Raw genomic sequence first — 27,633 nt, forward strand, 5'->3', positions numbered from 1 at the left:
AAAGCCATGTGGTAAACACTGCTAGTAGTATAATATAGCTCCTTAGATTTCTAGTACAGTTTTTAAAAGCTGTATATCAATGGATTGTAACCAACAATGTTTTTCCTGATTAAGTCAAACACAAAAAAATCAAATTCATATACTAAGTTAGGTATTATTTTGTGAAAAGTCTTTTTAAGTTATATACTCTATTGACACATTTTTATATACTCATATCTATAATTACATGAGGGTTTTATATAAAATAAAGCTCTCACTGTGGTCAAACTATACTATATAATGTGCATTATTTACTGATACATTATAAATGACCATTAGTTTGGGGTATTAAATAAGACCTGTGAGTACTGTGCATAAAAAACATGTGAAGAATACAGCTCAGGCTCCATTGAAATATGAGAACTCAGCTCTAATTTCTAACTCATTTCCAAGTACTCTCTCCACACAAGACCCATTAGCACCGATGCTTGGCACCAGCATCTAAATGAAGCACATACAACTGTGTTATAAGGGAACGTTAACCCTGTTCAAAATCACATTCAATGCTATGTTTATTGCCTACCTCACAGGTAGACTGAAATGTCAGTATCCCCTATTTTCTGTAAACATCTTGAAGTCAGAGACCATGAATTCTGCTCAAAAGAATAATCAATTGATTTTCATTGGTCTGGGGAAAACTTAAGAATTTCAACTGGATTTACTAATTTCCTTTCAATCAGTAGTGATTTTTTTTAAAAAAAGAAGAATTGACTGGAACTCCTTGAATTTGGCATTCACAAGTCTTTATGGATTTGAAGAATGTATCTAGATGAAAATTGTTTGGCTTCTTTGCCATGTCTTTTCCCTGAACCTGACACATACAACCCTATATCACGTTCAGAATATAGGACAAAAAGTAAGTTGTTGGGCCTCCAGAAACAACATGGGATTTGAAGTTCTAAGAAAGAGACGTTCATTGAAGAATTGAACTGCAACTTGCCAAGGTCAGAGAGTGACATTTTCTTAAATTAATGCTATCAGAAGCTGCAGGAATATTCACAATTGTCTTATTTGAAACTGGCAGAAGATCCTGTAGAGGTCACACTGATTATGCTGGGAGTAAGTCTGAAGACTTGCCATGCATATAAGAATTTTCTCTGAATACACAGTGATACAACATATTAAAAAACCCTCATATTTGTATATTTAACAGTGCCTCTTTAGTTACTATAAAATGTTTCTCTTTTTATGTACTTAACCTTACATATTACTTTTGGTAGTTTTTAATTAGAAGTAACACAAATCTTACTAGATGTTTCAGTTTGGTAGACATAGATTTGAATTGAACCTGGACAGTGGAAAGAGAAATGATGAAACTATAGTGAGGAAATGACAGAGGCTAAAGGAAAGAGAAAGAGAACTAATTTTCTACTTACTTTGAATATGTAATCATTTCTGAAGAGTTCATATCTAGGTGACTTCTGAACATAGGAATTGATTGGGAATTATCAAACATTTATTTGACTTTTTTCATTGAAAATGAAAAAAGGTCACACATGAATAATATTCTGAAACCATCATAAGGATTATGATTCTAAATATTCTATTAAACATTTAATCATGTTAAAAAAAAAGGTGGGGAAGTCAGGACAGCTCTTGTGAGACATGAAATGAGGCATCTAAGTGGGAAGTAAGAATAGAGAATCTTAAATTGTCTGTAATTTTTCTGATCATGTCTTTATCTACTGGAACTCATATTATCTCACTTAATTCACTTCTCTCCCCTTTAAGCCTTTGCAAGATGGATTTTTAAAGGAAATGATCAATTCCAGTTCAACATCCCTAAAGTTTTACTGACAATAAGGATATACGGTCATTGTTTCCAGCCCTTAGCAGCAAACCTACTGTCCATTTCCCTGAAATACAAAGCAATATTGGGAATAAGAAGTTAGAATTATACTCGCTTACACTGTAAGATTCTGGGTGAGCAGAGATCAGTGTTTTCTAACCTGGCAGAGAAAATACTGCCTGTGGGTGGCTACTAGCCCTGCCCCATCCCTGGCCAAAAAGCCTCAGTGTGGTTGCCACAAGGACCCTCGGCCCTGCTGGAGGCCATGAACATGCCTTTCACTTTCTTGGGCAGCAGCAGTGTATATACACTAAAGCAGGAAAGAACAGATTGAAATGATAACCACCAAACTGTCACAAAATAAATTAAATTTAAGAATAAGCCAACAAACAAAGCAGACAGCATGTTCTCTGGGAGTGGAATGTGAAGCACATGTGCACTTGCAGACACTTCCCGTTGAGTCCCGTTATCCGTTATCCCGTTAGCAAATGTAATGTCTGTCTTAGTCTTCATTCCATGACTTGATTCAATGACTGTTTTTCTAAATATAAATAGCCTTTTCCTTTCAGTCACATTCTGATGGGTAGCTCTGTTCTGACACCCCTTTGTCTCATCCCTAGACAGATGCCTCTTGCTTGTGAGGTAGCTGAAAACAGTTTTTTTTGTTTGTTTGTTTGTTTGTTTTTTCAAGTCAGTGCTTTTAGAGCAGACAGTCTTCCTTCTCTTGGACTTTCCCCTGAAAACTCTAAATCTCTAAGCAACAATAGGCTCAGCTGACAATCCTGTTCCAAAGACATTTAAGAGGATTTTAGAAAGATTTGGCTTTTGTTTGTTGTTTGCTGATATCTGGAATAAAGGAAGAGTATTATTTCTAGCTTTTCAAACAAACAGAGCTTGCTTTGAGAGTAGGCCTGGTGATGGGGATGCTTTCATCTCACCCCACTCATCGGATCGTCCCTAATGGCACATGTGTAGCTTGCCAAATTGTGATATGTCTCTCAGTAGCAAGTAAGCAGAGAGAAGTAAATGACCAATCATTTATCCTATACTTGTTATAAGTAACTCAAATTACCTAGAACAAGCAAATGTATCTCTATCATGAAATAGTTCATGAGATTATGGATCTAGGGGAATATTTATCCAATGATTTATCCAAAGTTAGAATTTACAGTGCAAATAGAGAAGTATCTACTTATCTCTTTCACTTAGCTGCAGCTAAGATACTGAGTAAAAATACTCAAGCATTTAATTTAGTGCTGTCTTTGAAAGGTGAGGACTGGCCTCCACGCTTTGCTTTCTCAATTGTTTGCAAAAGAAATTGAAATTAGATCTTAGTAGGGGGAGCTCAGAGCAGAGTGTTGAAAAAGTTTTAAAGATGGAGTTCATATCTAACCTTAGTGAGGAAGAAGGTTATGGTTAGTGATATCTGCATAGGTACTGAATGGGGAGGATGTACTCACCTTCGTGTCACTCATTTGCCATCACTTACTGCCCTATTATTGCCAACAGATTACTTATCCATTTTATCATTCAGCTAACTATCCATCTGTCTTAGAATGGCATATTGAATTTCAACTATATGAACTTCTGGGCTGTATGCTAGGAAATCAGAATTTATGTTCTAGCCAAAATATACTCAAGAAAAGTTGAAACCTAATATTATATGGTACCAACATCTAATGTCCTTTCTCCTCTGTGTGGCCACCTTTTAAGAGGCATAGTTTTTAGATATCTTCTTTCTAACCCATTATTCTCTTTTGAAGAACACAGTCTTCTCCCACTTCTTTCTCTTTGCTTCTATGTAATCTCATACAAAAATTATCTCTCAGTCTGTAAATTACTGGTGAACACTGATATGGTTTCCATTTAACTATAAAGTGGCGACTGGATTATTGCATCTCCTCAGTGTCCTCAGGGATGCTTAATTAACTCCACCTAATACTTTGGCCACATTTTTGCCTGTTTCTAAGTCCTAAGAGTTTTTTGTTATTGTTGTTTTAATAAATTCTAGCTGCTTCTTCATCCTTTGCCTGTTGCTCAAATTTCCCTTTAACTGCTACCTCAGGTTTCATCATGGGAAGAATTTATTGATACAGGATATGATTAGAAATGTAGACAAGGTAATTTGAGTTTTTTCCAAGATTGTTTCGGGGTTTTGTTTGTTTTTTGCTTAAGACAGCAGTTGCTTTTGGACCAGGAAAACACTGTAGAATCAGTTCCCAAAACTCATTTTTGAAAGTGCTTAGTCAACACTATAGTATTTTCTCCCAAGTTTTGCTTTACTCTAGCCTAAATTCTACTGATTAGGTCAATTGTTGTCTCTTGGTGAATCTCTCTCTAAATTAGGATATTTTCTGCATATATGATCAAACTAAGCCACTGTTTATCAATATTTGAACTCCAAAGTCCTCTTATTTTCCTAATACTTGAAAAATTAGTCTTAATAAAAATTAATTCAGTAATAACTTCATTTTTAATAATCAAGCATTTTTATAAATTAAATTAATAGCTGAAAAAAGGGAGTTCCCCTTGTGGTGCAGCAGGAATGAATCCAAATAGGAACCATGAGCTTGCAGGTCCGATCCCTGGCCTCACTCAGTGAGTCTGTAGGTCACAGATGCAGCTCAGATCTGGCGTGGCTGTGCTGTGGCTTAGGCCAGCAGCTGTAGCTCAATTAGGCCCCGAGTCTGGGAATCTCCATATGCTACAGGTGTGACCCTAAAAAACAAACAAACAAACAAACAATTTGAAAAAAGAACTATTGGTCACCTCTAGATTCATTTTTTTATTCAACAAATGTTTATTGAGCATCTATATTATCCTACAGAGAATAAGGGGATAAACAAATCAGATATGGGCTCTTTTTCTATATATCTTACAGACTGGACAGAATAGATAAAATACAGTGTCAAAATGGAACTTTGCGGAAAAATTATTAAACAAAATATAGCCACAACTAAATTTCAGCATTCTGAAGCAAGTAAGTAGGGTGAAGGGATAGATAGCAAAGATTGTTGTCATCTAGGAAAAACTTGATGGAAAGAATATTTAACTTGAGATCTAAATGTTTTTTTTAAAGTTAAATCACACAGAGTAGAGGACGAATATGTTCCAATTAGATGGAAATGAATGATCAAAATATCCAAAGCAGGAAACAATTTGACAACCTCTAAGAATGAAAAGAGGCCAGCAAGGGTAGAGTGCAGAAGGCAAATAACTAACAAAAATAGATGGGTCTTAAGAAGTAAGCAGGAGCCAGGGATTATTCAGGAATTTATAGGGCATGATAAGGCCATGATAAGAGTTTTGGTTTTTATTGGAAGTGTAATGGGAAGCCACTGAAGGGTCTTATGGAGAGGAACGGCATGCTCATATTTATGTTTGCAAAAAGTCACACTGGTGGCTCTATGCAGAATGGATTTGAAAGAGTAAATTTAGAGACTAGCAAAGGATCTGCTGCATAGACCAGATGGTAAATGAGAGTACTTTGGATTAATCTAATGTCAGAGGAGATGCTGAGAAAAATCAAGATTTTTTAGAGGAAGAAATGAACAACTTGAGATGCATCTAGTACCAGAGTTGGGAATGATAAGGAAGAAGAAGGAATCAAAGATAGCAGGCTTAAACCACCAGATGGATGGTGGAACTAATTGTTGAGATGGGGAAGTCTGGGAGAAAAATAGTTTAGGAGAGCAGGGCAGTGTATTAAGTGTTTCATTTTGAAAATGTTGTTCAAACTACCTGTGAGACAGTCAAGAAGACATGTCAGGCAAGACTCGATGTATGAAGGTGGAACTCAGCATAGAATTTTTGGATTGAGATATAAAGTTGGAAAACACTAGCATAGAAAAAAAATCATCATATTGAATGAAATATTTAGTGAAACTGTAGAGAAGAGAAAAGATATAGAAATCCAGCAAGATCTGAGAGTTTATAATTTTAGAGATATTATATTAGGGAATGGAAGGAAGAGCTGGGAGAATGAGTTTGAGAGGCAATGGTAAGAGAAAAATTAATTACTTTTTTTTGCACCCTTCTGAAATAGCTCATGAATAACTCAGTTCTAATTAGAAGTTATCCCCAAACTCCTATTACTAACTTCAGTTATGTGTACATAACTGGAGAACTCAGACTGAGACAGAATCATCATCTTGAGTTATATATGCTTAAGAATAAGATGGCCCTATGCTTTTAAGTTTGATGAAAAAAGTACCTTGTTTTATTGGCATGAAATCAAACACAGAGAAAATACTGGAAATGTGCAGAATGATCTCTTGCATTTTTTTTTTTCCATTATCAATTTCAGCATGGCTCTCTGGAAGTTGATACCAATAATTAGAGCAAGAAATAGCATAAACTAATCTTCCCAGTGCTGCCTAATAGACCTTTCTGTGATAATGGGAATGCTCTATATCTGCTCAATCATGATAGCCACTAAGCCACATGTGACACTACTGAGAACCTGACATGTGCCCAGTGTAATTGAGGAAATAATTTTTAAATTTTATTTAATTTTAGTTCATTTAAACTTAAATAGCCACCCATGGGAGTTTCCCTTGTGGCTCAGTGGAAACAAACCTAACTAGTAGCCATGAGGATGCAGGTTTGATGCCTTGCTCAGTGGGTTAAGGATAATCTCTTGCAGTGAGCTGTGGTATAGGTGGCCGACGCGATTCAGATCCAGTGTTGCTGTGGCTGTGGTGCAGGCTGGCAGCTGCAGCTCTGATTGGACCCTTAGCCTGGGAACTTCCATATGCTCCATTTGCAGCCCTAAAAAGCAAATAAATAATAAATAAATACCCACTCCTGGCTAGTATACAGCATAGGCTCAGACTCTAAGGAATAATGCCAATCTACAAATATGTAGCATGGAAACACTGCTTTAGAACTAACAAAGACATTTTCCACCTTATAGTCTGTTTTGAACTTGTTTTAGCCAAGCATCCTGTGTGGATACGTTTTGCTCTCAGCTATATTACTTTCTACTAATCTATAATGCTCTTGCTCTCTTTTATTAGTCTGGCTAGTGATTTTATAATATTTGAAGGAAGGGGGGGTCTTTCCACCACTATAGAAAGTATCCTAATTAAGATATATAAGTCATGCTGCTTTTGTTTATGTCACAATTTTCCCTGTAGCTAGAATTAAATGATGTTGTCAAAGGGCAATGCTAGTGTTTGATGGCTTTTAATATTTTTGTCCATATCAAAAGACTAAATAAATGCAATCAATATTCTCAATTCCTAACCTTCTAGTAATTATTCCAATAAAGAGATATTCATGCTACCAAGCATCAATACAGGCTCTTCATAGCCCTAATAAATCTGCTGTCAGAAAATAAACCATGTTCAGCTAGGGCTATAGAGAGAATATTAGCAAACACCAAGCTCAGAATGTGATTAGCCAAGCTTTTCAACACCTGGAGCTTACAAATATAGATTGTTAAAACCCAAACACTTAATGAGAACTATAAAAAAAATAAGAATCATATCTGCACAGGAGATGCATAAAATATTTGGGGTGGCTCCTTAAGCAAGTAACTCAAATGGAGAGTTTAAATGGCCCTGGCTATTCACAGGGATTCTTCATTCTATGAAAGTGAAGCTTATACAATAACAAAAACAAAATAATAATAATATCAACAGTTAATGAGTATATCTCATTGGCTGATTCTACCTTAAAATATTTAAGAGATCCTCACAAGAACCCATGAGGTAGATTTTATTCCCATTGTACAAATGAGGAAACTGTGGCTTCAGAAGGCTGTCCAAGACCATATACCTGGGGTGAGAGTATTGTGGTGTTTATCAAATGCAGGTATGTCCAGGATGAAGGTACTGGCTCGCACAGCTTCTCAATGGGGCTCTCTTCCTGACTTGCACATGACTACCTTTTGATTGTGGACTCACAAGGTGGAGAGAGAGAAGGGAAGAAAGCTTTCTGATGTCTTTTCTCTTAAGGGCACTTTTCTCAACTCCAGTATTTACAAAAATGTTGGTTTAAGGCACTATATTAAGAAGCACATGGAGTTCCTTGGTGCCCTAGCAGTTAAGGATCAGGCATTGTCACTGCTATGGCTTGGGTTCAGTTCCTGGTGAGGGAACTTCCCCATGCCATGGGGGAAACCCCCCCAAAAAAGAAGCACAATGATTATAACTGAATCTATTCATTCTTTTTTCTCTTACATAAGATGAAGTAAAAATTGTTGAATAATTAAGAGAATGGGCATTGAGGGTGTGGAGTGGGGAAAAACTATAAAACATCCCTTTAAAAAACTGAGTTGTTGTTTCAGGCTAATAGCAAAATCAAGCACTCTAAATGACTTACTTGTATTTTTCTGTTTACTCCAAATTTTGTAACATTAGTTAAGAATAGTTTTTGGTTTTAGAATTTCCTAAACACGAAGTCCAAGCAGGCAATTAAAGTTTTTATTTTTTATTTATACAACTGTCAAATTTATTATAGGAGAATTCTTATCTCTGTTTCTTGAGCAAAAGTAGCTTAAAGGACAATAAATACACTGTCAGGAAAGAGGCATCTGTCTCTTTCGAGCCTTATTTCTATTTAATAAGCAAGTAATTTTACCTTTTACAAACCCCCATTTGTAAAAGAAAGCACAAGAATTTTATGTATTTTTTCTAGTTGAGAGCTTATATAGTTTTAATATTATCTTTTTTAAGGATAATTTATTCTAAATTTTATCATTCCCATAATTTTCATTTTTATTTTCATGTTATATTATTTGTGCAATAATATTTTCCTACATAGACTACTAACAAATAATAGTTGGCAGAAGCATTTTTACTTACTTTTGTGCTACTATATTTAGAAATGATGTAATGTTCATCTTCAGGTATATAATTCTTAATATATTTTAAGTAAACTTAAAGAAATTTAAATATGAGGAATAATTTGGGCCGTGATCACTTTAGTAATTCTGTTGTCCCTAATCCTCTTTCAATTTAGGATTACATCCATTGTTTCTACCTCCTTTTGGGGAGATGGGTGGAATCTCCTTTAAGGCTAAAATGAATGTTCCATTACTAAGTACAGATAATCTTCAAGTCTATGACTGATAATTTTAGCTAGATCAATTTTCTCTGACTCCCTTGTCTTTTTTTTTCTTTTCTTTTCTTTCCTCCCTTCCTTCCTTTCTTTTAATAAAATAAAGATAGTTACACGTGTCATGTGCCTGACTCAGAGTGGTAGTATCAATGAATTCTGTCTTTTGGGAGGATACAGCTATAATCAGATTAGTTACTGTGAAATACACAAAACAGACTGACAATTTTACTGGATCTTTTTCTGCTTAATCAGTTTTGCCTGCTTTTCATAAAATTTTGTATTACTTCATTAATTTATGAAGGCAAAAGAGTATTTGGTGGTTGGGTCAGGGGTAAAGAGTAAGGTATGAAGGCCTTATATAACCAGCCTCTGTGTTCCTTAGGAAACTCAGCATAGTTCACTGCAGTGGTCAGTTACAAAAATTTAGGAGATATTCTACAGAGGGAACAGAGCAGCTTTAACCTGACAAGCTGTAAAAAGAGAATGCTAGTAGATTTACTAATGTAAGAGTAGGAGGGTGGAGTCAACAAAAAATAAGAGACAATAATACTCAATTCATAACACCCAGGGGGTGACGGAATCTTTCTTATGCAGTTTTTCTCTTGATTGTGTGGCTTATCCATCTTCTTATCTCAGGGGTCCCTAAAGATTTTGTCTAAAACAGAAGTCATCATCTTTCCTTACTCAACAGAATTTTCTCCTGCATTGTCTATGTACACTACGAGAAAAAAATATCTTTTGTTCAATACGATTTTGTCTGCGACAAAGTTTTCACCATGTACTGTTGATGGAAATTAAAAATGGTATGGTCTTTGCCTTCATAAAGCAAAATTTATATTTTTTTGAAAATTCTGAAGTTATATTCACTAATTTTTGACTTCATGAAATGATAATGACAATTGAGAGATTGTGTTTATGGTGTTTTAGGATAAAAATTGACTAATTCTGTCTTTTCCTCTAGTTACTTTTATTTGTACTGTTCATCAAAAACCGCAAGTGTAAACCAGGTTTCTCAAATGCTCGTCTAGGTCATTCCAGTGGTTTGAAGACTTTAGCTAACCTAAGGATTACCTGAGATCTTGTTACAAATATAGATTCTTGCTACCACCTCTCTCTCATGAGATTCTGGCACTGTTATCTCATCCTTCATTTACTTTGCAATTATCCAGTTATTGTGGAAATAGAATCCCTGAGAAACAAAGAATGTGATTCATTCAACGACCTGTATCCATCTGTCCCCAGAAATTTTGGAATTTACTGAGTATCCAAAGTTTCTTGAATGAATGAGTGCATTTTGAGTTTCATAGGTTTTGTGAACAGGCCTGAAGAAATCAACCAATTATAGCCTTGTTTCTATAGAACTGCAAACAATTTGCCAGGTGGAACCCTAGCTGTTCACCAACTGGGAATTGCTTATATTCTTTTGAGAACTACATTTCCCATTTGAGGGCCTCCTGACAGGTGCTCAGCTCGGTTCTGTTGAATGTTTTATTAAGTTTAGAGTAAGGTTAAACCGCTGTGTTCTTTCTAAATGAACCCGTTACAGCTTTTCAACTTGCCCCATAATGCTGCCCCAGAACTTCTCATTCTATTATTATTTGCTTTGAAACTTCCCCGTAAAAAGCAAGGTTACTGGTGGTTGCGCTGGAGACCGGGCGAGGCCGGTTGGCTCCTGCAGTGCCCTGGCCGACACAGAAGCGCCCTGGCGGAATCCGGCAGAGGATACACGCTTTTCCCCCGCGCTGCCAAAGGGTTGAGCAGCAAAGAGGTCCCCAGGGGCATTGTGTGCAAGCCGGCCCGGAGATCGTAGGCCCGGGGGGCAGCTCCATCCGAGGAGACAAGACACGCCTCAGACCGGGCAAATTCCCGGCCTCCTCTGGCCCCGAGCCAGCAGCCGCCGCCCGACACCTCCTCGCCTCCTCTGCTGTTGACCCAGCCGCCCCGCCGGGCCCCGAACTCGCCGGCGCCTCGGCGCTCGGCCCCTGGGCCCACGGCCCTGGCGGCGCGGTTGGGACGGGACCGATGTGGCGCATGCGTGGTGGCGCCACCAGGCGCGGGACCTGCGGCAGCGGGGGCGCCGGAGACAGCCGCGGGCAGGGCCGCCCGGGCCGCGTTTGTGGGGGTGGTGGAGGAGACGGCAGCGTGGGCTGGCGAGGCCGTGCCGGCGGCGCCCGACAGCAGCTGGAAGAGCGGTTCGCCGACTTGGCCGCGAGCCACCTGGAGGCCATCCGCGCGCGGGACGAGCGGGACCGGCAGAACGCGCGGCTGCGCGAAGAGAACGCCCGGCTGCGGCTCGAGAACCGGCGACTGAAGCGCGAGAACCGCAGCCTCTTCCGACAAGCCCTGCGGCTCCCCAGCGAGGATGGCGACGGGGCGTCCGGGGAGGTGACGAGGGCGACCCTGGCGCCCGAGGAGCCCGGCACGGACCGGAGGGCGAGAGGCGGCGGCCCCGAGGATGAGCCGGGCAGCCCCAGGGCCTTGAGAGCCCGGCTTGAGAAGCTGGAGGCCATGTACCGCCGGGCCCTGCTGCAGCTGCACCTCGAACAGCGCGAGTCGCGCCCGCACGGAGACAAAGAAGAGCCGTCTCTGCTCAAACCCGACTCAGGCCTCCAGTCCCCCCAGCCGCAGCCCTCGGAGCCCTGGCTGTAACCCGAGGCCTCAGCCTGTGGGGGGCGGGGCCTCGCGCGGGCCCCACCTCCTCCGTTCAAGGCTCCCCCAGCCTATATCTCGCCCAAGTCTTGCTCTCCAGCTTGCTGCCTAGCCCAGGACATTTCCCCAGGCGCTTTGAGGAGGCCCTGGGAGGCTTAGAAGGGCGCAGGGCCATTCACGTGTACAGAGCACCTGTCAATGGCACCTGCTGGTTTCTGAGAAGAGAGGCCTAGCACTGGAAGGGCAAGTTTATAAAACAGCAGGAAATGGGTGCCAGTTAATACTTCCTAATGTCTGAACTTTTCTGAGTGTTGTGAGAACCTGTGTGTTTTTTTCCTGTTTTGAATAATACATTTTGAATTTATTGAGTTTGTTGTTGATTCTTTAATCCTCTTAAGCCTCCAGCCATTCTCTCTTATATGGCCAACACTTTAAGTATCTTTTTTTATGAGTTGGTGTTACTTGGATATCCTATAAAGTACCATCCTTTTATGAAAAAGGAGATGTTTGTAATTTAGAAACTCCTATCTGCCTCTAGCTCTAGTCCTTATAATCTAATATATACCAATTTGTTTACCCACCACTTCCTCTTCACCCTGGGAATTTTTAAACCGCTTATAAGTAATTCTTTGAGTTGGTAAATGAATTTGGTACATTAAAAAACAAACAAAACCTAAAGCCATCCCATGGCTTGTTATTTGAAGTGTGTTAAAAGTTTACACGTTCCCTTAAGAAATATATATGTATGTATATATTATACATATTTTAATATCTGAACTTGGTTATGCTTTATAAACTTTTTTTTTTGCTTTATGTAACTGATCTTTTAAAATAATCTAAAGATTAGTCTAAATATTCTTTTTTTACATTTTAGACTTGACATTAGAGTATAGCACAAAGCTACTTTGCCTAATGTTAATTAGTGTTTAAAAATTTTTAAGAAATTATGAATCATTCGTATATCAAAGCCCCAAAACAAAGCACTTTAAGTAGCAACTGTGATTTCAACACACACACAGAGATCTAAATAACAAATATTCTAAAATCAGTTCATCATGTTTGGCTACTAATGAAGAAGATACCATTGTACCTGGTAAAAATCATTGGTTTAAGAGAGTATTTAAGTGGTTGAAAACGCTTCAGTTTGAGAAGGAAAAAATATGTATGGGAAGGGTTTTCGTTAACACCTAGGAAAAAAATCAGGAATTAGAGTTTTTGTTTTATTTGTGGCATATTCTGAAAGTTTCACAGCATGTATTATAAAACAAGTTACTAGGGACAATAGTTTTGTTCTTTTTCTAATCCTGGGTATTGAAGACATTTTGCACATTTTGCTTAAGGTAGTTGATACTTGTAAAGATTAAAATCCTCCCGAAGACCAAGAAATAAGGAAAAGAAACTTGATGAGAATAAGTAGATATATGAAAGTATTTTTGTCCCCTTCATTTTCTAGTAGTGAAAGAAAACAGTTTCTAGGGACAATAGGAATTGAAGAATGGGAAAATTCGTATCAGCCCTACTACTTAACTGTGACTTGAGGTATAAATTAGTTAATCTCTCTAAACCTTAGTTTTCTCACCATTAAAATGAGTATAACACCTAATTAAAAATGTTATAAAAATTTTATTGAGGTACAGTATATCAATGAGATTTATAATTCAAATTGCAAAAGTCACAAATGTATATTTTGTTGAAAATTTGCTTGCCTTCTATATTTTGCTCCTATATGTCTTTATGGGTATTTAGTAGATATGTATATTTTGAGTGAATTGACATTTAGCTCTCCTTATAAGCAAGCAGGAGAGAATTTGCTAAAGCTCTATGTAATAATACAAAAATTTTAAAACTATTTCCCAGTTATGGCAACTGGTAATTTAAGCAAAACTGGCAAAGGAAGCAAAATTAGGAGTTCCCTGGTGGCTCAGTGGGTTAAAGATCTGGTGTTGTCACTGCTGTGGCATGGGTTTGATCCCTGGCCCAGGAAGTTCTGCATGCTAAAGATGTGGCCAAAAACAAATAAATAAATAAAACAAAAAAATGAAGCAAAATATTTAATTTACCTAGTTTTAAACACCTATTGTATTAAAATAATGTATAAGTATGGTAAAAAAAATTTGCAAAGTAATGAGGCACACACATACAAATGAGGAATTCTTTTGAGCATAATTCCTGAAAACTTTAAAAAATTCTGAAACTCAAATACCAAGATGAGTTAAGGCTAATACATAAACTTTGTTGAATTTCCTCACTGATAACTGATAAAGCATCATGTAGTAATATAATAGATGTTTTATTATATCAAAATATATACCTGTTTGAGAAATAAAGTTAAATTAGAAAAGTTTGATCTAGGCTCTAGTTTGATCTGAAATATACTAAAACAGCATATTATTGTACCTTGTTACAATGACATTTTATTTTCATAACTTCACATTTGTTGTGTAATAAAAAGAGGGCTTATAATTTATAGAAATGAGCAACAAAAATATTAGCAAGCAAATTCAGTGAGGAGGATTGCATTTTTTTAATCAGATTTTTATTGCTGCTACTCACAAAAATGTATCTTTTTAGCTATAAAAAATTAAGATATAAATAAAAATAATATAAAATGAGTACTTTTATAGATCATAGAACAAGCTGTCCTTGCTAAGCTTCATGAACATTTTGAATATTTGAAGAATACTTGAAAACATTTTTGTACTATTTAGAGTCTTAGACATAGATTTGTCTTTTTATGAGTTTTGCCATGATGAAACTAATACCAAATTATTTAAAAAGCTAAATTATTAATATATACTAAATAATTGTTAAAAGTTTGATTTTGATTCCAATTCCAAAATACTGTTTTCTATTTTGATAAAAGAAACAGATTTTTCACTGAGGATTTGTCACAAAATCTTTGTGAGTGAATGACAAAAATGATTAATATTTCTGTGGAGTGATTAATTAATCAATTCTAAACTCTAATTTTTCTACTATAAACTTGTTTCCCTGATATATACCTTATTTATTTGATATAGACAGTGTATAAGTTATGTGCTGGAAATATGAACCAAGGAAAATGCTTAGATGATACCCATATTTGATGTTATAAGGTTATTGGGCTCAAATTTTAGATTTTAAAGTTTAAGACTAGCATCTCTTGATTAGAATTAAACTGTTTTAGAAGATTTATAGGAGATTTTGCTTATTAAATTTATATTCAGACTCTACTTGTCAGTATAGTCTTTATATTTTTCATGTTAATTTATTAGTAAGGAAGTCCTTTCTTAAACCCAAACTCTCACACATCTGTCAGGTTTTAGAGAAAATTTGAAAAAGGACAACAGTATGTTTGTTGGTGCTTAATTCTTGCCTTAATAGGTTTTCTACTCTAAACATTGAGTTCTTAGAGGGAGAAACTCAAACAGTCTATTTCATATCTCATATTTAAAACTGATGAAAGTTTTCTGTGGCCTGTCATTTTTCCAGGTAGCCTCACTTTATTTTTGACTCACATTTTAAATGTAATGGATCTGCCTGTAGTTACAGCGAAGCCTCTGTTGCTAATGACCAAGAAACCCAACAATTCAGTGAGTATTAAAAACAGTGAAGATTTATAAACCTAGTGCATAAAATTCCTGACTAAATTACTTCAGGATATCAGGAAGCCCTGTTGCACATGATCATTCAGGGTCTCAGATTCTTTTCACTGTTTCTTATGTGTGGTAGAAATAGGTTACTTCCAGGTCCAGGTCTCAGCATATGGGAAAGGAAGAGAGAGCCCTGGCCAGATCTGAAAATGACATAAATTCTGGTCACATTCTTTGGTAAAACCTCATCACATGATCCATTTAACTTCAAAGGATGCTGAAAAATGTACTCATGTTTAGAGTCTTCATTACTATGAGAAAATGGGAGAACTCATTTTGGTGAACAACTATCTTAATGGAGGGCTACATTTACTTAAATTTTAGAAAAATTGTCTATGTCTTGGTGTAGTATTTCTGAAAGTACATAACTTAATTTAGAATATAAATATAGTGTGATTGCTTTATAGATTGAAAAAAATCTGACCTTTTTCACTCCCTTTTATGCTATTCTTATGAGTACAAAATGTTGCTTGAAATAAGCCAGGAAATATAGCTCTTAAATTTCACACATGAAATCCCTATAATGTATGAGCCATCTCTGAATAGTATATATCACATAAAAAAATGGTTTTAAGAGCCTGTACTTAGTAACATTATTCTATTTCATGTAAATCAAGATTTATAACTTGAGGGGGAAATGTTTTCTGTTCATCTCATTTCTTACATTCTAGAATTCTACAACTTTCACAGCTGAAAGAGACCTTTTAGCCCAGCATCCTTCAGACATTTTGACAACATAACAGTGTTCACAGAGAACGACATATACATCATACTCCATAACTTAGAATATGCTCATCACAATCCTAGGTAGTAGTATTCTTTCCTATTTATGAATAAGGACACTGATGAAAAAATAAGTTGAATAATTTTTCCAAGGTCAAAAATAAACAAATTTGTTTTTAATTGAAATTGAGATATAATTGAAATATAACATTGTATTAATTTTATGACAATCAGATAATAATGTGACATATACATGTATCGCAAAATGATTATCACAATAAGTTTAGCTAACATTCATCATCACAGATAGAATTTGTTTTTTTCTTGTTATGAGAACCTTTAAGATTTACCCTTAGCAACTTCCAAATATAGAATATAATATTGTTAACTGTAGTCACTAGTCACTATGCTGTGCATTATATCCCTAGGACTTACTCAAATAATTTATTTCTGACTTTAATAGGAATGCTTCTGGCTTTCTCTATTAAGCATGATGTAATTATTCAATAGTTGCCTAATTTTGCATTCTTTATCATGGCTATGCTTATATTTGCACCATTAAAAAGATTTTGTTTTTCACTCTGTGTGTTATAGAACAATGTAAATAACAGTGGGATTTTGTGTTCCTTTAAATTTTGATAATTTTCACATTGTGGGACTCATGAGGATAGATGGATAAACTATTTTGTGGGAGCAGAGTAGATATTTGAAAGTTTTGCCTATTTGATGGACAGTTATCTCTGCTGCTCATAGAAAAGAAACATATAGTCCCATTACCCCAGGCAGCTAGCATATGATCATTACAACAGCATTTCAGAGAGATGTAAGGAAACTTATTTCTTGACAACATCATTGCAGCACTGGTTATCACACGTGGAGTATGTCCTACATCTGGACTTGCCCTTATGTCAGAAAATACATTTCCTTATTGTTTAAGCCAATTTAAGTTAGGGAATTTTTAAAATAGGAATCAGAAGGGAACACTATACAACAATAATAATGAGTGCTACAATGACATAAAACTATATGGGTATTTCACAATGTTGAGGAAAATAAACCAGAAACAAAGAACAAAAAGTGGACGAAAAGCTAATATCTGTATATACTGAGGATTCTCAAAATCAAAGAAAAAAAGGGCAATCATCCCAACAGAAAATGGCAGAAGAACCCACAAGAGAAAAACCAGAAAGCCAATAAACATATGGAAAGATTTTCAAGTTAATAGTAAGATAGAAGTAAACTTGTATTCCATAATTCCATAATTCATATAGTATTTGCCCTACGACTATAGGAAAAAAATTAGAAATCATTCTGAATATCTTTTCCAATGCTCCATATATATAAATTGTTATAAAATTTCATAATTTTTCCTTAAAAATGTGTTTCACATTTTGTCCTTTTTCCTTATACATAATTTTGGGCATAGGATAGCTAGAGACCTTTGGGTTTCATTTTGCATGAGGAAAGCATTAAGGAATACAAGTTTATTTTAATTCAGAGGGTAAATTGGTTTATGTACTATTGTCCAATAATTTTCAAGGTAGGGTATGCTGGTATGCTGAGAGCAGGTAAAAAAATTTCAGATTTTCTTTTACATTTATGTTTATCTCAAGCTTTTAAATTTTATTCTTTCTGTGTATGTTCTAAAATGTTCTTAGTATAGTAAATGATAACGCAAATTTTGTTATGTGCTCAAAATATTTATATAGATCCTGATAGAGTCTAATACTATACACTGGAGTAAGAAAGCTCATTTGCAGGGCTTCTCATTATTTAGTTTTGAACCTTAAGAATATTACTTAATCTTTTCAATACTCACTTTTTTTAAAGTGTAAACAATGTGTAATAGAATATATCCAAGTATGTATTATAGCTAGATTTGTTACGAGACTGAAATTAGATATTATACCCGAACTTGGATTGTATGATTTAAAATACAATACTCCCAAAGTAAGAAAGTTATTATTTTTGAAAGATACTTTTTTCATATCCCTTAGATTTGGGGACAAAAAGAATTAGCTATGAACGGAGTTCCCGTCGTGGCGCAGTGGTTAACGAATCCGACTGGGAACCACGAGCTTGCGGGTTCGGTCCCTGCCCTTGCTCAGTGGGTTAACGATCCGGCGTTACCATGAGCTGTGGTGTAGGTTGCACACGCGGCTCGGATCCCGCGTTGCTGTGGCTCTGGTGTAGGCCAGTGGCTACAGCTCCGATTCGACCCCTAGCCTGGAAACCTCCATATGCCGCGGGAGCGGTCCAAGAAGACAAAAAAAAAGAATTAGCTATGAAAAGTTTTTTTTTTAAGGCTTCACCCTTGGCACTTGGAAATTCCAGGCTAGAGGTTACATCAGAGCTGCAGCTGCTGGCCTCAGCCACAACCACAGCAATGACAGATCTGAGCCGTGTCTGCCACCTACACCAAGCTTATGGCAATGCTGGGTCCTTAACCCACTGAGAGGGGCCAGGGATTGAACCTGCATCCTTATGGGTAGTAGTCAGGTTCATTATGACTAAGTGACAACAGGAACTCCCAATGAAAACTATTTTAGGTTTTTTACTTTATAATTTTCACAACTACTTCTTAAGGTATAGGATTAATACATCAGAATTTTTCAGTATATATTTCTTTGCTTGGCCTTTTATATTTTTCAAGTGATTACTCTGGGAAGGTTTGTATCTATTAACTATAAGAAGCCTAACAAATTAACCTACAAATCCCAAAGGTTATTACTGAATCTATGTGTTTCACAACCTTTTCTGAGAAGAATAAAAGCACTTTTATTGAGGCACATCAGCATTGCTAATAACTCTAAGATGTGAAAATACCTGACTGTGAAGTTGATTATGTACTCAAGCGGAAAGCTATAATCAACAGGTTTCTCAATCTTCTCTTTCCACATTGTTTTTTTCCCACAATATTGATGCAGATGTTGTGTTTCTTTACAAAAATGCAAAATAATTGGATCAGAAGACTCCCTTTAACTAAAAAGAAATTTTTACATTAATATTAAATAAAATATTTCACAATGAAATAAATTCATGAAGTATTCTTCTGACACCAAGATTCAGCAGCATAAAATGAAATTTAATAAAACAAAATGTCCAAAAATAACTCCCAGATATCAGACATTTGCCTTCTAGATTCACTCTACATTCCTCTCCACCCTACATTTTTTTACCACATTACTGATCTCCCTTGGTCCTTGGATTTCAGAGCAAGGTTGGTTTCTGATTGGATTCTCCCACTGAAATACTAGCAAAAGAAAAAGAAGGAAGTAGGGTTAGACATGGGCTTGCTACAGGCTAGTTGCATCCGCCTATCAAAAGTCAACATTGTGGCACTATTTGCAATAGCAAAGACATGGAAACAACCTAAATTCCATTGACAGAGGAGTGGATAAAGAAGATGTGGTACATATACACAAGGGAATATTACTCAGCCATTAAAAGGAACGAAATACCAGCATTTTTAGCAACATGGATGGACCTAGAAATTATCATGCTAAGTGAAGTCAGTCAGACAATGAGACACCAGCATAAAATGCTATCACTTACATGTGGAGTTTGAAAAAAGGACAGAATGAACTTCTTTGCAGAACAGGTACTGACTCACAGACTTTGAAAAACTATGGTTTCCAAAGGAGAGAGGTTGGGGGATGGGGGATGTGCTGGGGGTTTGGGATAGAAATGCTATAAAATTGAGTTGTGATGATTATTGTACAATTATAAATGTAATAAATTCATTGAGTAATATGAAAAAAATAGTAAGACGGTCCAGTCAAAAAAAAAAAAATGTCAACGCTTCAGAGTTGGGAGTTCCCATTGTGGAAAATGACCAGTTGAAGATAGTTGACTGGTTGTTGGCTGGGGTGACAGAAGTGATCAGTTTACACCTGTTCCATTCAGCTTCGTAGCTTAAACTCGTTCATGTGACAACAGCAGGCTAGTTGCCTATCAAAAGTCAAAGCTCTGGAGTTTGGACTTCCCACTGTGGCCCAGTGGTAGCGAACCTGACTAGTATCCATGAGGATGCAGGTCTGATGCCTGCCCCCACTCAGTGGCTCATTGAGTTAAGAATCCATCATTGCCATGAACTTCAGTATAGGTCACAGACATGGCTTGGATCTGGCAATACTATCTATACCCCTTGTTGTTCCTTGCTTTGGCTAATGCACTGCAAATGAACTGAAAATTAAAAAGAGTAGGCTAGAAATGTAAGGGGAAATCTGGCAGCTGCAGCACTGATTCAACATCTATCCTGGGAACTTCCATATGCCATTGTTGCAGCCCTAAAGAAAAAAAAGTCACAGTTCCTATAAGTCTGCTTTCTTTACAGATCCCTCTGCCTCCAGGTTCTAGTATGGACTTTAGTCTCTCACCAATTCTGGCCGAGGGGTTATAAAGTGAAATTCTTCACAGTAGGTGTTACTACTTTCAGGGTACTGCTCTGTCTCCTCTGATTTCCCTAAACCAAATTCAGTTTTTGTAAATAGCCCTTTATTGAACCATTTTAAAATTACTCACCTTTAGTGTACCATCCTATGGAAACCCAGATTGATTCAATAAATAAACACTACTGATATTGATATTGATTAGCATGCTTTTATTTTTATTTTATTTAATTTAATGGATTTTGAAGATTCCATGGAGTAAAATGATCTCAAAATTTGATCTTCAGTTAATCTAGTTTGATGTTTTCTTGATTTAACTAACTCAAAATATACGTAGGAAAAATTAGGTTTTACAATTAGAAAAATACTAAGCATATATTACTTTATTATAGAGATTTTTTTAAAAAAACTATCCTGAGTGATTCAATACCATTCAACAGATATATAATATTTTAATAAGTCTCATGTTTAAAATATTTTACCATTAATAATACAATCTATGAAATCATTTCTTCTCTTGAAGTATTTCACATCTAGTCCAGAGAAGCAGACATATAATGTAAAATAGGAAGTCAGAAATAAAATATTAACTCCCCCAACTAGGAAGAACAGGATTCACATGAAGTATTATTTGAGCTAATTCTGTAAAGACAGATATAGGATCGAGTAGCTGGGTTTCATGGGATGATTATTTAAGATTAAGGGAACATGATCAAAGGGATGTATAGGGAATGCTTTAGGAATAAAGAGACTAATAGGACTAAATTGAAGGGAATATAAGATTTTTTATAAGTTTGAAAAAAGTAGTCTGTGGTCAAATAATGAAAAGCCTTAAATTCCAAATGAGGATTCAATCTTTCAATGGAGAAAAATCAACATTCTTTGAGAAGTGATTGATTTAGAATTGTAGGGTAGCTCACATCATGATCAAACTTAGTTTAAGAAAGGTTACATAGAAGATAATTATAGGAAAGGGGAAACTAGAGGTAAGAATGCCAGTAAAGAAATTAGAGCAATGGTTGAATTGAGAGATAACAGGGCTTGAACATGATCAAAATCACAAGAGAAGAGTATGTTTCTTAATTTGTTTCATCTGTAAGTAGAACTTGTGACAAGAGAGTAAAGATGATATAATTATGAGAGAAACATCTACAGTTATAAGAGAGAGATAAAGTCCAGAGAATGAATTTAGAGGAATGCATATATTCAAAGAACTGACAAAGGTCAAATAAGAAAATTAAAAAGAGTAGGCTAGAAATGTAAGGGGAAATCTAGGAGACTGTAATTCCTAAAACCCAGGGAAGATACATTTGATGAAAGAATGAACTGTTTAGGAGTTCCCATCATGGCTCAGCAGAAATGAACCTGACTAGCCAGATTCGATCTCTGGCCTCTCTCAGTAGGTTAAGGATCTGGCTTTGCAGTGAGCTATGATGTAGGTCACAGACACGGCTTGGATCTGATGTTGCTGTGACTGTGGCATAGGCCAGCAGCTACATCTCCAATTCCACCCCTAGCCTGGGACCCTCCATATGCTGTGAGTGTGGCCCAAAAGACCAAAAAAAAAAAAAAAGATGAACAATTTAATTCTACAAATGAGATTTCTCTGGTGGCTCAAATGGTTAAGGATCTGACATTGTCACTGCTGTGGCTCAGGTCACTACTGTGGTACAAGTTCAATCCCTGGCCTGGGACATCTCCATGCCATGAGTGCTGCCAACAAAACAAAACAAAAAACAAAAACAACCTACAAAGAAGTTAAGCAAGCTGTGATAGAGTCCAAATAAAAAAATGGTCCTATTCTCTATCCATCCCTATATCCATAGGCTTTGTAAAATAACTTACTCCTTGTTGTTCCTTGCTTTGGCTAATGCACTGCAAATGAACTGAAAATGTTTTTGTGTATAGGACTCGAGATCACTCACACTTCCATACTTTCTTGAAATTCTGCTGTCACCACTTGAACAAGGTTAAGCTAGGAAGCTGGATGGAACAGGTGTAAACTGATCACTTCTTTCACTTCTGCCAACAACCAGTCAACTATCTTCAACTAGTCAATTTCCAAAGAACCAGTCAGCTAATCACATAGATATGAACAAGCCCTGTCTAGGACAACTCAGCCAGGCCCAGATCAGCAGAACCACCAAGTAAACCTGTGTCAACAATTAATGGTTAAATCACTGGGTTTGGGGGGTATGCTGTTAGATTATAAATTACTGAGGAGTTACAAGGAATTGGGCAACAAGTATCTTTTTTTTTTTCCTTGTCCTGTTAGTGGCACGCCCACAGCATATGGAGGTCTCAGGCTAGGAATCAGAGCTATAGCTGCTGGCCTATGCCAGAGCAACACAGGATCCAAGCCGTACCTGTGAACCACTGAGCAAAGCCAGGGATTGAACCTGCATCCTTATGGATGCTAGTCAGATTCGTTTTCCACTGTGCTACTACAGGAACTCCAAAACAAGTACCTTTTAAAGAGAAAAACAGAGTTGGAAAATTTGCTGAAGGTATTATTATTTTTATTGTATGTATGGAATTGATTTGACTGTGTTTTAGGAGAGGTGAGAGTAATCTAAAGGAAAGCGAGATGAACAGGCCCATGGAAGAAGATATAATTGAGGCAAGACATTTTTAAGGAGTGGATGAATTCCAATGCACGTCTGAGAGCCCTTGTGAGTCTGGATATCAAGAAAAAGTACAGAAATCATATTGGACATGAAGAGGGAAAACATGCAAGAGACCATTCTGAAAGATAACCTAAAGATGCACAAGAGAACTTTTCGTTTCTAGAGTTGGATTTCATGAAGTAGTCTTCTGATGATTTATTTCTATTTGTTGTCTATCTTGAATTAATCCTATTAGGATAGTAAAATTGATATAGATCATGTATGTGCCAATTTGAAAATTTCATAGTATTAAGTCATGGCCTTGTGTGTAGGGTAAAAGGAAGGGACAAACAGGAGACTTGGCAACCAGCACACAGTGTTGGGAGAGAAATATAAAATATTAATAAGAAACCCATTTCTTGGAAGCTCCCTTTGTGGTTCGGTGGTTAATGAGCCAGACTAGGATGCATGAGGATGCAGGTTTGATCTCTGGACTTGCTCAGTGGGTTAAGGATCTGGCATTGCCATGAGCTGTGGTGTAGGTGGCAGATGCAGCTTTGACTTGACCCCTAGCCTGGGAACCTCCATATGCTATGGGCATGGCCCTAAAGTGCACACATACAAAAAAAAAAAAAAGATAGAAAGAAACCCACCATTTCTTATAGGAAAACATGCCGGCTCTTTGTTTACTAGGATTGTGAAGTTGATGATGAAGGGTTCTCTAGCATGTTGATCAGAGAAGAATGTTGATAAAAGCAAAGAGTGAAGTACATTTATACAAGAAGGGAAGACTGGATTTTTACGGCAGTCTCTCAGGATTTTCTTTCCTTAAACTTCAGTCAGCAAAATCAATTGGATTCAATATCTTTACTTATAGCATAGTAACATCAACTCAGAATTGTTGAGAAAATCAAAAGAGATCAGTGTGCATGAAAGTGCATTGAAAATCGAAAACCCGATGCAAATGAAAAGGATTTGCTAAGGCTAACAGCAATGATATTTAAGATAACTTTTATTAAAATTGATTTTTGAATGAGCCCTATCATATTGCTTAAAAATAACTGGTTCTGTCTCAAAATGATCAAAGCAATTAATCTACAACATTTGTCATAAGAGATTAAAATAATACCCTGAGTGTTACATGTTATAAAATTTGTGGATATACTATTTCATTGTATGTACTCAACCTTCACTAAAGAAACGTATATTTGATTACTTCTAAATCCACCATCCCTGTATCTCTTGCTGCTTCTAGCATGCAATGTTTATATTAACTATTTTTCTTATCATTTTTATATCACTTGAAAGTCCTTCACGATGAGGATAATTTGCACTTTCTGTCTACATGGATATTGATAAAGCATAAAACCAGGGACACATAATTTTTGAGCATTGATATGTTCCCCCTGCTGTGTTAAACAGGGCAAGAAACAGCATATTTCACTCTTCTTTGTATTTTATCATTATGAAGATCAGGTGTCAAACATATGTATGAGATGAGAAATTTAAAAGTAATCTATTCCTATACTAATAAAAGTGATAGTCATTCACTTTCTAAATATCTGTTGAGTACCTGCTCTGTGACAGGCACTGTCCTCAGTCACTACCTTCGAAAGCATACAAAGAACAGAAGGCAGATAAATAAGAAATAATTTTTTATGGCCACACCACAGCATGTGGAAATTCCCAGGCCAGAAACTGAATCCAAGCCACAACTGAGACCTATGCCACAGCTGTGGCAATGCTAGATCCTTTAACTCACTGTGCCAGGCCAGGGATCTGATCCATGCCTCTGCAGGGACCCAAGCCTCTGCAGTCAGATTTCTAACCCATTGTGCCACAGCCGAAGCTCCTAAAAATCTTTTTAATACAAAACTGTTGTTTTTCGTTCAAGTTTTGTTTAGTTAGGAGGACAAGATGAAAAAAGATTTCACTGCGAGAAATAATGGAATAGTGATCTGGACAGTGGTTCTTGTCACTATTATTGAGGTTTTCTAGGGTTCATGCACAAAGCTGTCTTCCCCAATTTAATTCTCCTCATCTGTATAACTTCTCCCTAACTCATTTCATTTAAAAGTGAATATTCCATACAATGTACAAAGGATAGTCTCTTCAGTAATAGTGCTGGGAAAGCTAGATAGCCATGTACAAAAGAATGACATTGAGCATTTATACCACATACAAAAATTAACTCAAAGTGATTTAAAGACTTAAATGTAAGACCTAAAGCCACAAAACTCCTAGAAGGAAATAAAGAAAGAAACCTTCTTGACATTGTCCTTCACGATGGTTTCTTGGATATGACACCAAAAGCATAGGCAACAATAGCAAAAATAGACAAGTAAGATTACATCAAACCAAAAAGTTTCTCCCCAGCAAAGGACACCATTAATAAAATGAAAAGGCAACCTGTTGACCAGGAGGAAATATTTGCAAACCATATATCTTATTAAAGGCCAATGGTGGCTTCTGTATAGCATAAGGAGCTCTATCTAATATTCTATGATATATGGGAAAAGAATCTGAAAAAGAATGGATCCCTTTGTTGTACATCAGGAATCATCACAGCATTGTAAATCAACTGTACTTCAATAAAACTTTAAAAAAATGGAAAAAAGGGCTAATATCCAAAATATATAAGGTGATTCTACAATTCAATAGCAGTCAATCAATCAACAAAATCATCTGATTAAAAAATGAGCAAAGAATTTTAATAAATATTTCTCTATATTAGATCTATAAGTGACCAGTAGGTATATGAAAAAGTCCTCAACATCTTTATTCTCAGACAAATGAAAGCCCAAGCCACAATGAGATATCACCTCACACCTGCTAGGATGACTATTAGCTAAAAAGAAAAAAAAAAATCGCAAGTGTTGAGGAGGATGTGGAGAATAGGAAACCCTTGTATACTATTTGTAGGAATGCAAATTGGTCATTATGGAAAACAGTATGGAAGTTCCTCAAAAATTAAATATAGAACTACCATAGGATTCAGCAATCACACTTTGGATGTATACGCAAAACAATTGAAATCATGATGTTAAAGACGTACCTGAACTCCCATGTTCATTGAAACATTATATGGAAGCAACCTAAATGTACATTGATGATTGAATGGATAAAGAAAATTTCACATATATATGAAATATTATTCAACCTTATCAAAGAGGGGAGTCCTGTTCACCACATGGATGAACCAGATTTTATGCCCAGTGGAATAAGCCAGACACGGAAGGACAAATACACATGGTATCACTTATATGAGGAATCTAAGAGTCAAACTCATAGCAACAATGAATGGAATGCTGATTGTCAGAGTCTGGGAGGAGAAGGAAATAAGGAGGTATTAGCCAAAGACTAAAAGTTTCAGTTATACAAGATGAGTAAATCCTAGAGATCTATGGCGCAGCATACTGCCTATAGTTAACAGTACTGTGTTGCATACTTAAAATTTTGCTAAGAGGGTAGATCCTATGTTAAGTGTTCTCATCATGCACAAAAATAATGTCTGTAGGAAACTTTTGAAGATGAAGACTATGTCTATGGCATAGCTTGTATATATATCTCTCCAAGCTCATCAAGTTGGGTACATTAAATATGTGCAGCTTTGTGTGTTTGTCCATCATACCTCAATAAAGTAGTTTAAAAAATAATATCTTGCCAAGTTCCCATCATGGCACAGCAGAAACGAATCCGAGTAGGAACGATGAGGTTGCAGGTTAGATTCCTAGCCTCACTCAGTGGGTTAAGGATCCAGCGTTGCTGTGAGCTGTGGTGTAGGTCACAGACGTGGCTTGGATCTGGCATTGCTATGGCTCTGGCGTAGGCTGGCAGCTATAGCTCCGATTAGACCCCTAGCCTGGGAACCTCTATATGCTGCGGGCGTGGCCCTAAAAAGACAGAAAGACAAATAATAATAATAATAATAATAATAATAATAATAATATAATAATAATAATAATGTCTTGCTCTTAGACTCTTTCCCTGAAGTAAATGAACATATATTTTGAAAGGTGACATTATATAAAAGTATATCAGGTTTTCATTTGATTGTGAATTCTTAAAGACAAGAATAGTGCCTTGGAGTTTCTGTCATGACTCAGGGGAAACGAATCTTAACTAGTAACCATGAGGAGGCAGGTTCGGTCCCCGGCCTCATTCAGTGGGTTAAGGATCTGGCATTGCTATGGCTTTGGCGTAAGCCAGCAGCTGCAGCTCTGATTCAACCCCTAGCCTGGGAACCTCCATATGCATCAGGTTCGGCCCTAAAAAGAAAAAAAAAATAGTGTCTTATTCATCTTGTATCCCTAATAAATACCTAGGTTATTATAGGTAATAAAGAATTATTTTAACTTTTGAGAAAGAAAAAGATTCCTAAACTGAATGGAAACATATTACTTTTCTCTTCTTCCAAAAATGTATTTTGAAAGAAAAGAAATGAGTTTTCCTAGAGGTATATCTAATTGTTTGGCAATAATTTGTGGTCCTTCAAAAATAGGACTAATTATCATCATGTAGGCAGGAATTCTTAGGTGGCAATCTGTAATTTTTAGCAGCTTTTTACTTGCAGCATTTTAAAGTTGCTGCAGCAGGAGGTAAAGCACAAAACCATGTTTATTTGAATAGAAACATTTAAAATGCTGTATTATGGAATCACTGAAGTTGAGTGCAGGAGAAGTTAATGTATCTTTCCTCTTTTATATATTACTTAAATTTCTTATGCATTCCATATAATG

The 27,633-nt window shown here is 36.5% G+C and overlaps 1 protein-coding gene across 1 annotated transcript; it reads left to right on the forward strand.

Moving 5' to 3' along the window:
* The first annotated feature begins 10,563 nt into the window (after positions 1-10,563).
* On the forward strand, positions 10,564-11,910 carry TUSC1 (tumor suppressor candidate 1). The gene has a single exon (XM_047769510.1). The coding sequence runs from the start codon at positions 10,916-10,918 to the stop codon at positions 11,540-11,542; it is 627 nt and encodes a 208-aa protein (XP_047625466.1). The 5' UTR covers positions 10,564-10,915; the 3' UTR covers positions 11,543-11,910.
* Positions 11,911-27,633: the final 15,723 nt, after the last annotated feature.

The sequence above is a fragment of the Phacochoerus africanus genome, chromosome 2, assembly GCF_016906955.1.
Source record: "Phacochoerus africanus isolate WHEZ1 chromosome 2, ROS_Pafr_v1, whole genome shotgun sequence".
NCBI classification, from domain to species: Eukaryota; Metazoa; Chordata; class Mammalia; order Artiodactyla; family Suidae; genus Phacochoerus; species Phacochoerus africanus.

Coding starts and splice junctions, on each gene's coding strand:
- TUSC1 (XM_047769510.1), top strand. CDS start 10,916: ATGTGGCGCATGCGTGGTGGCGCCACCAGGCGCGGGACCTGCGGCAGC.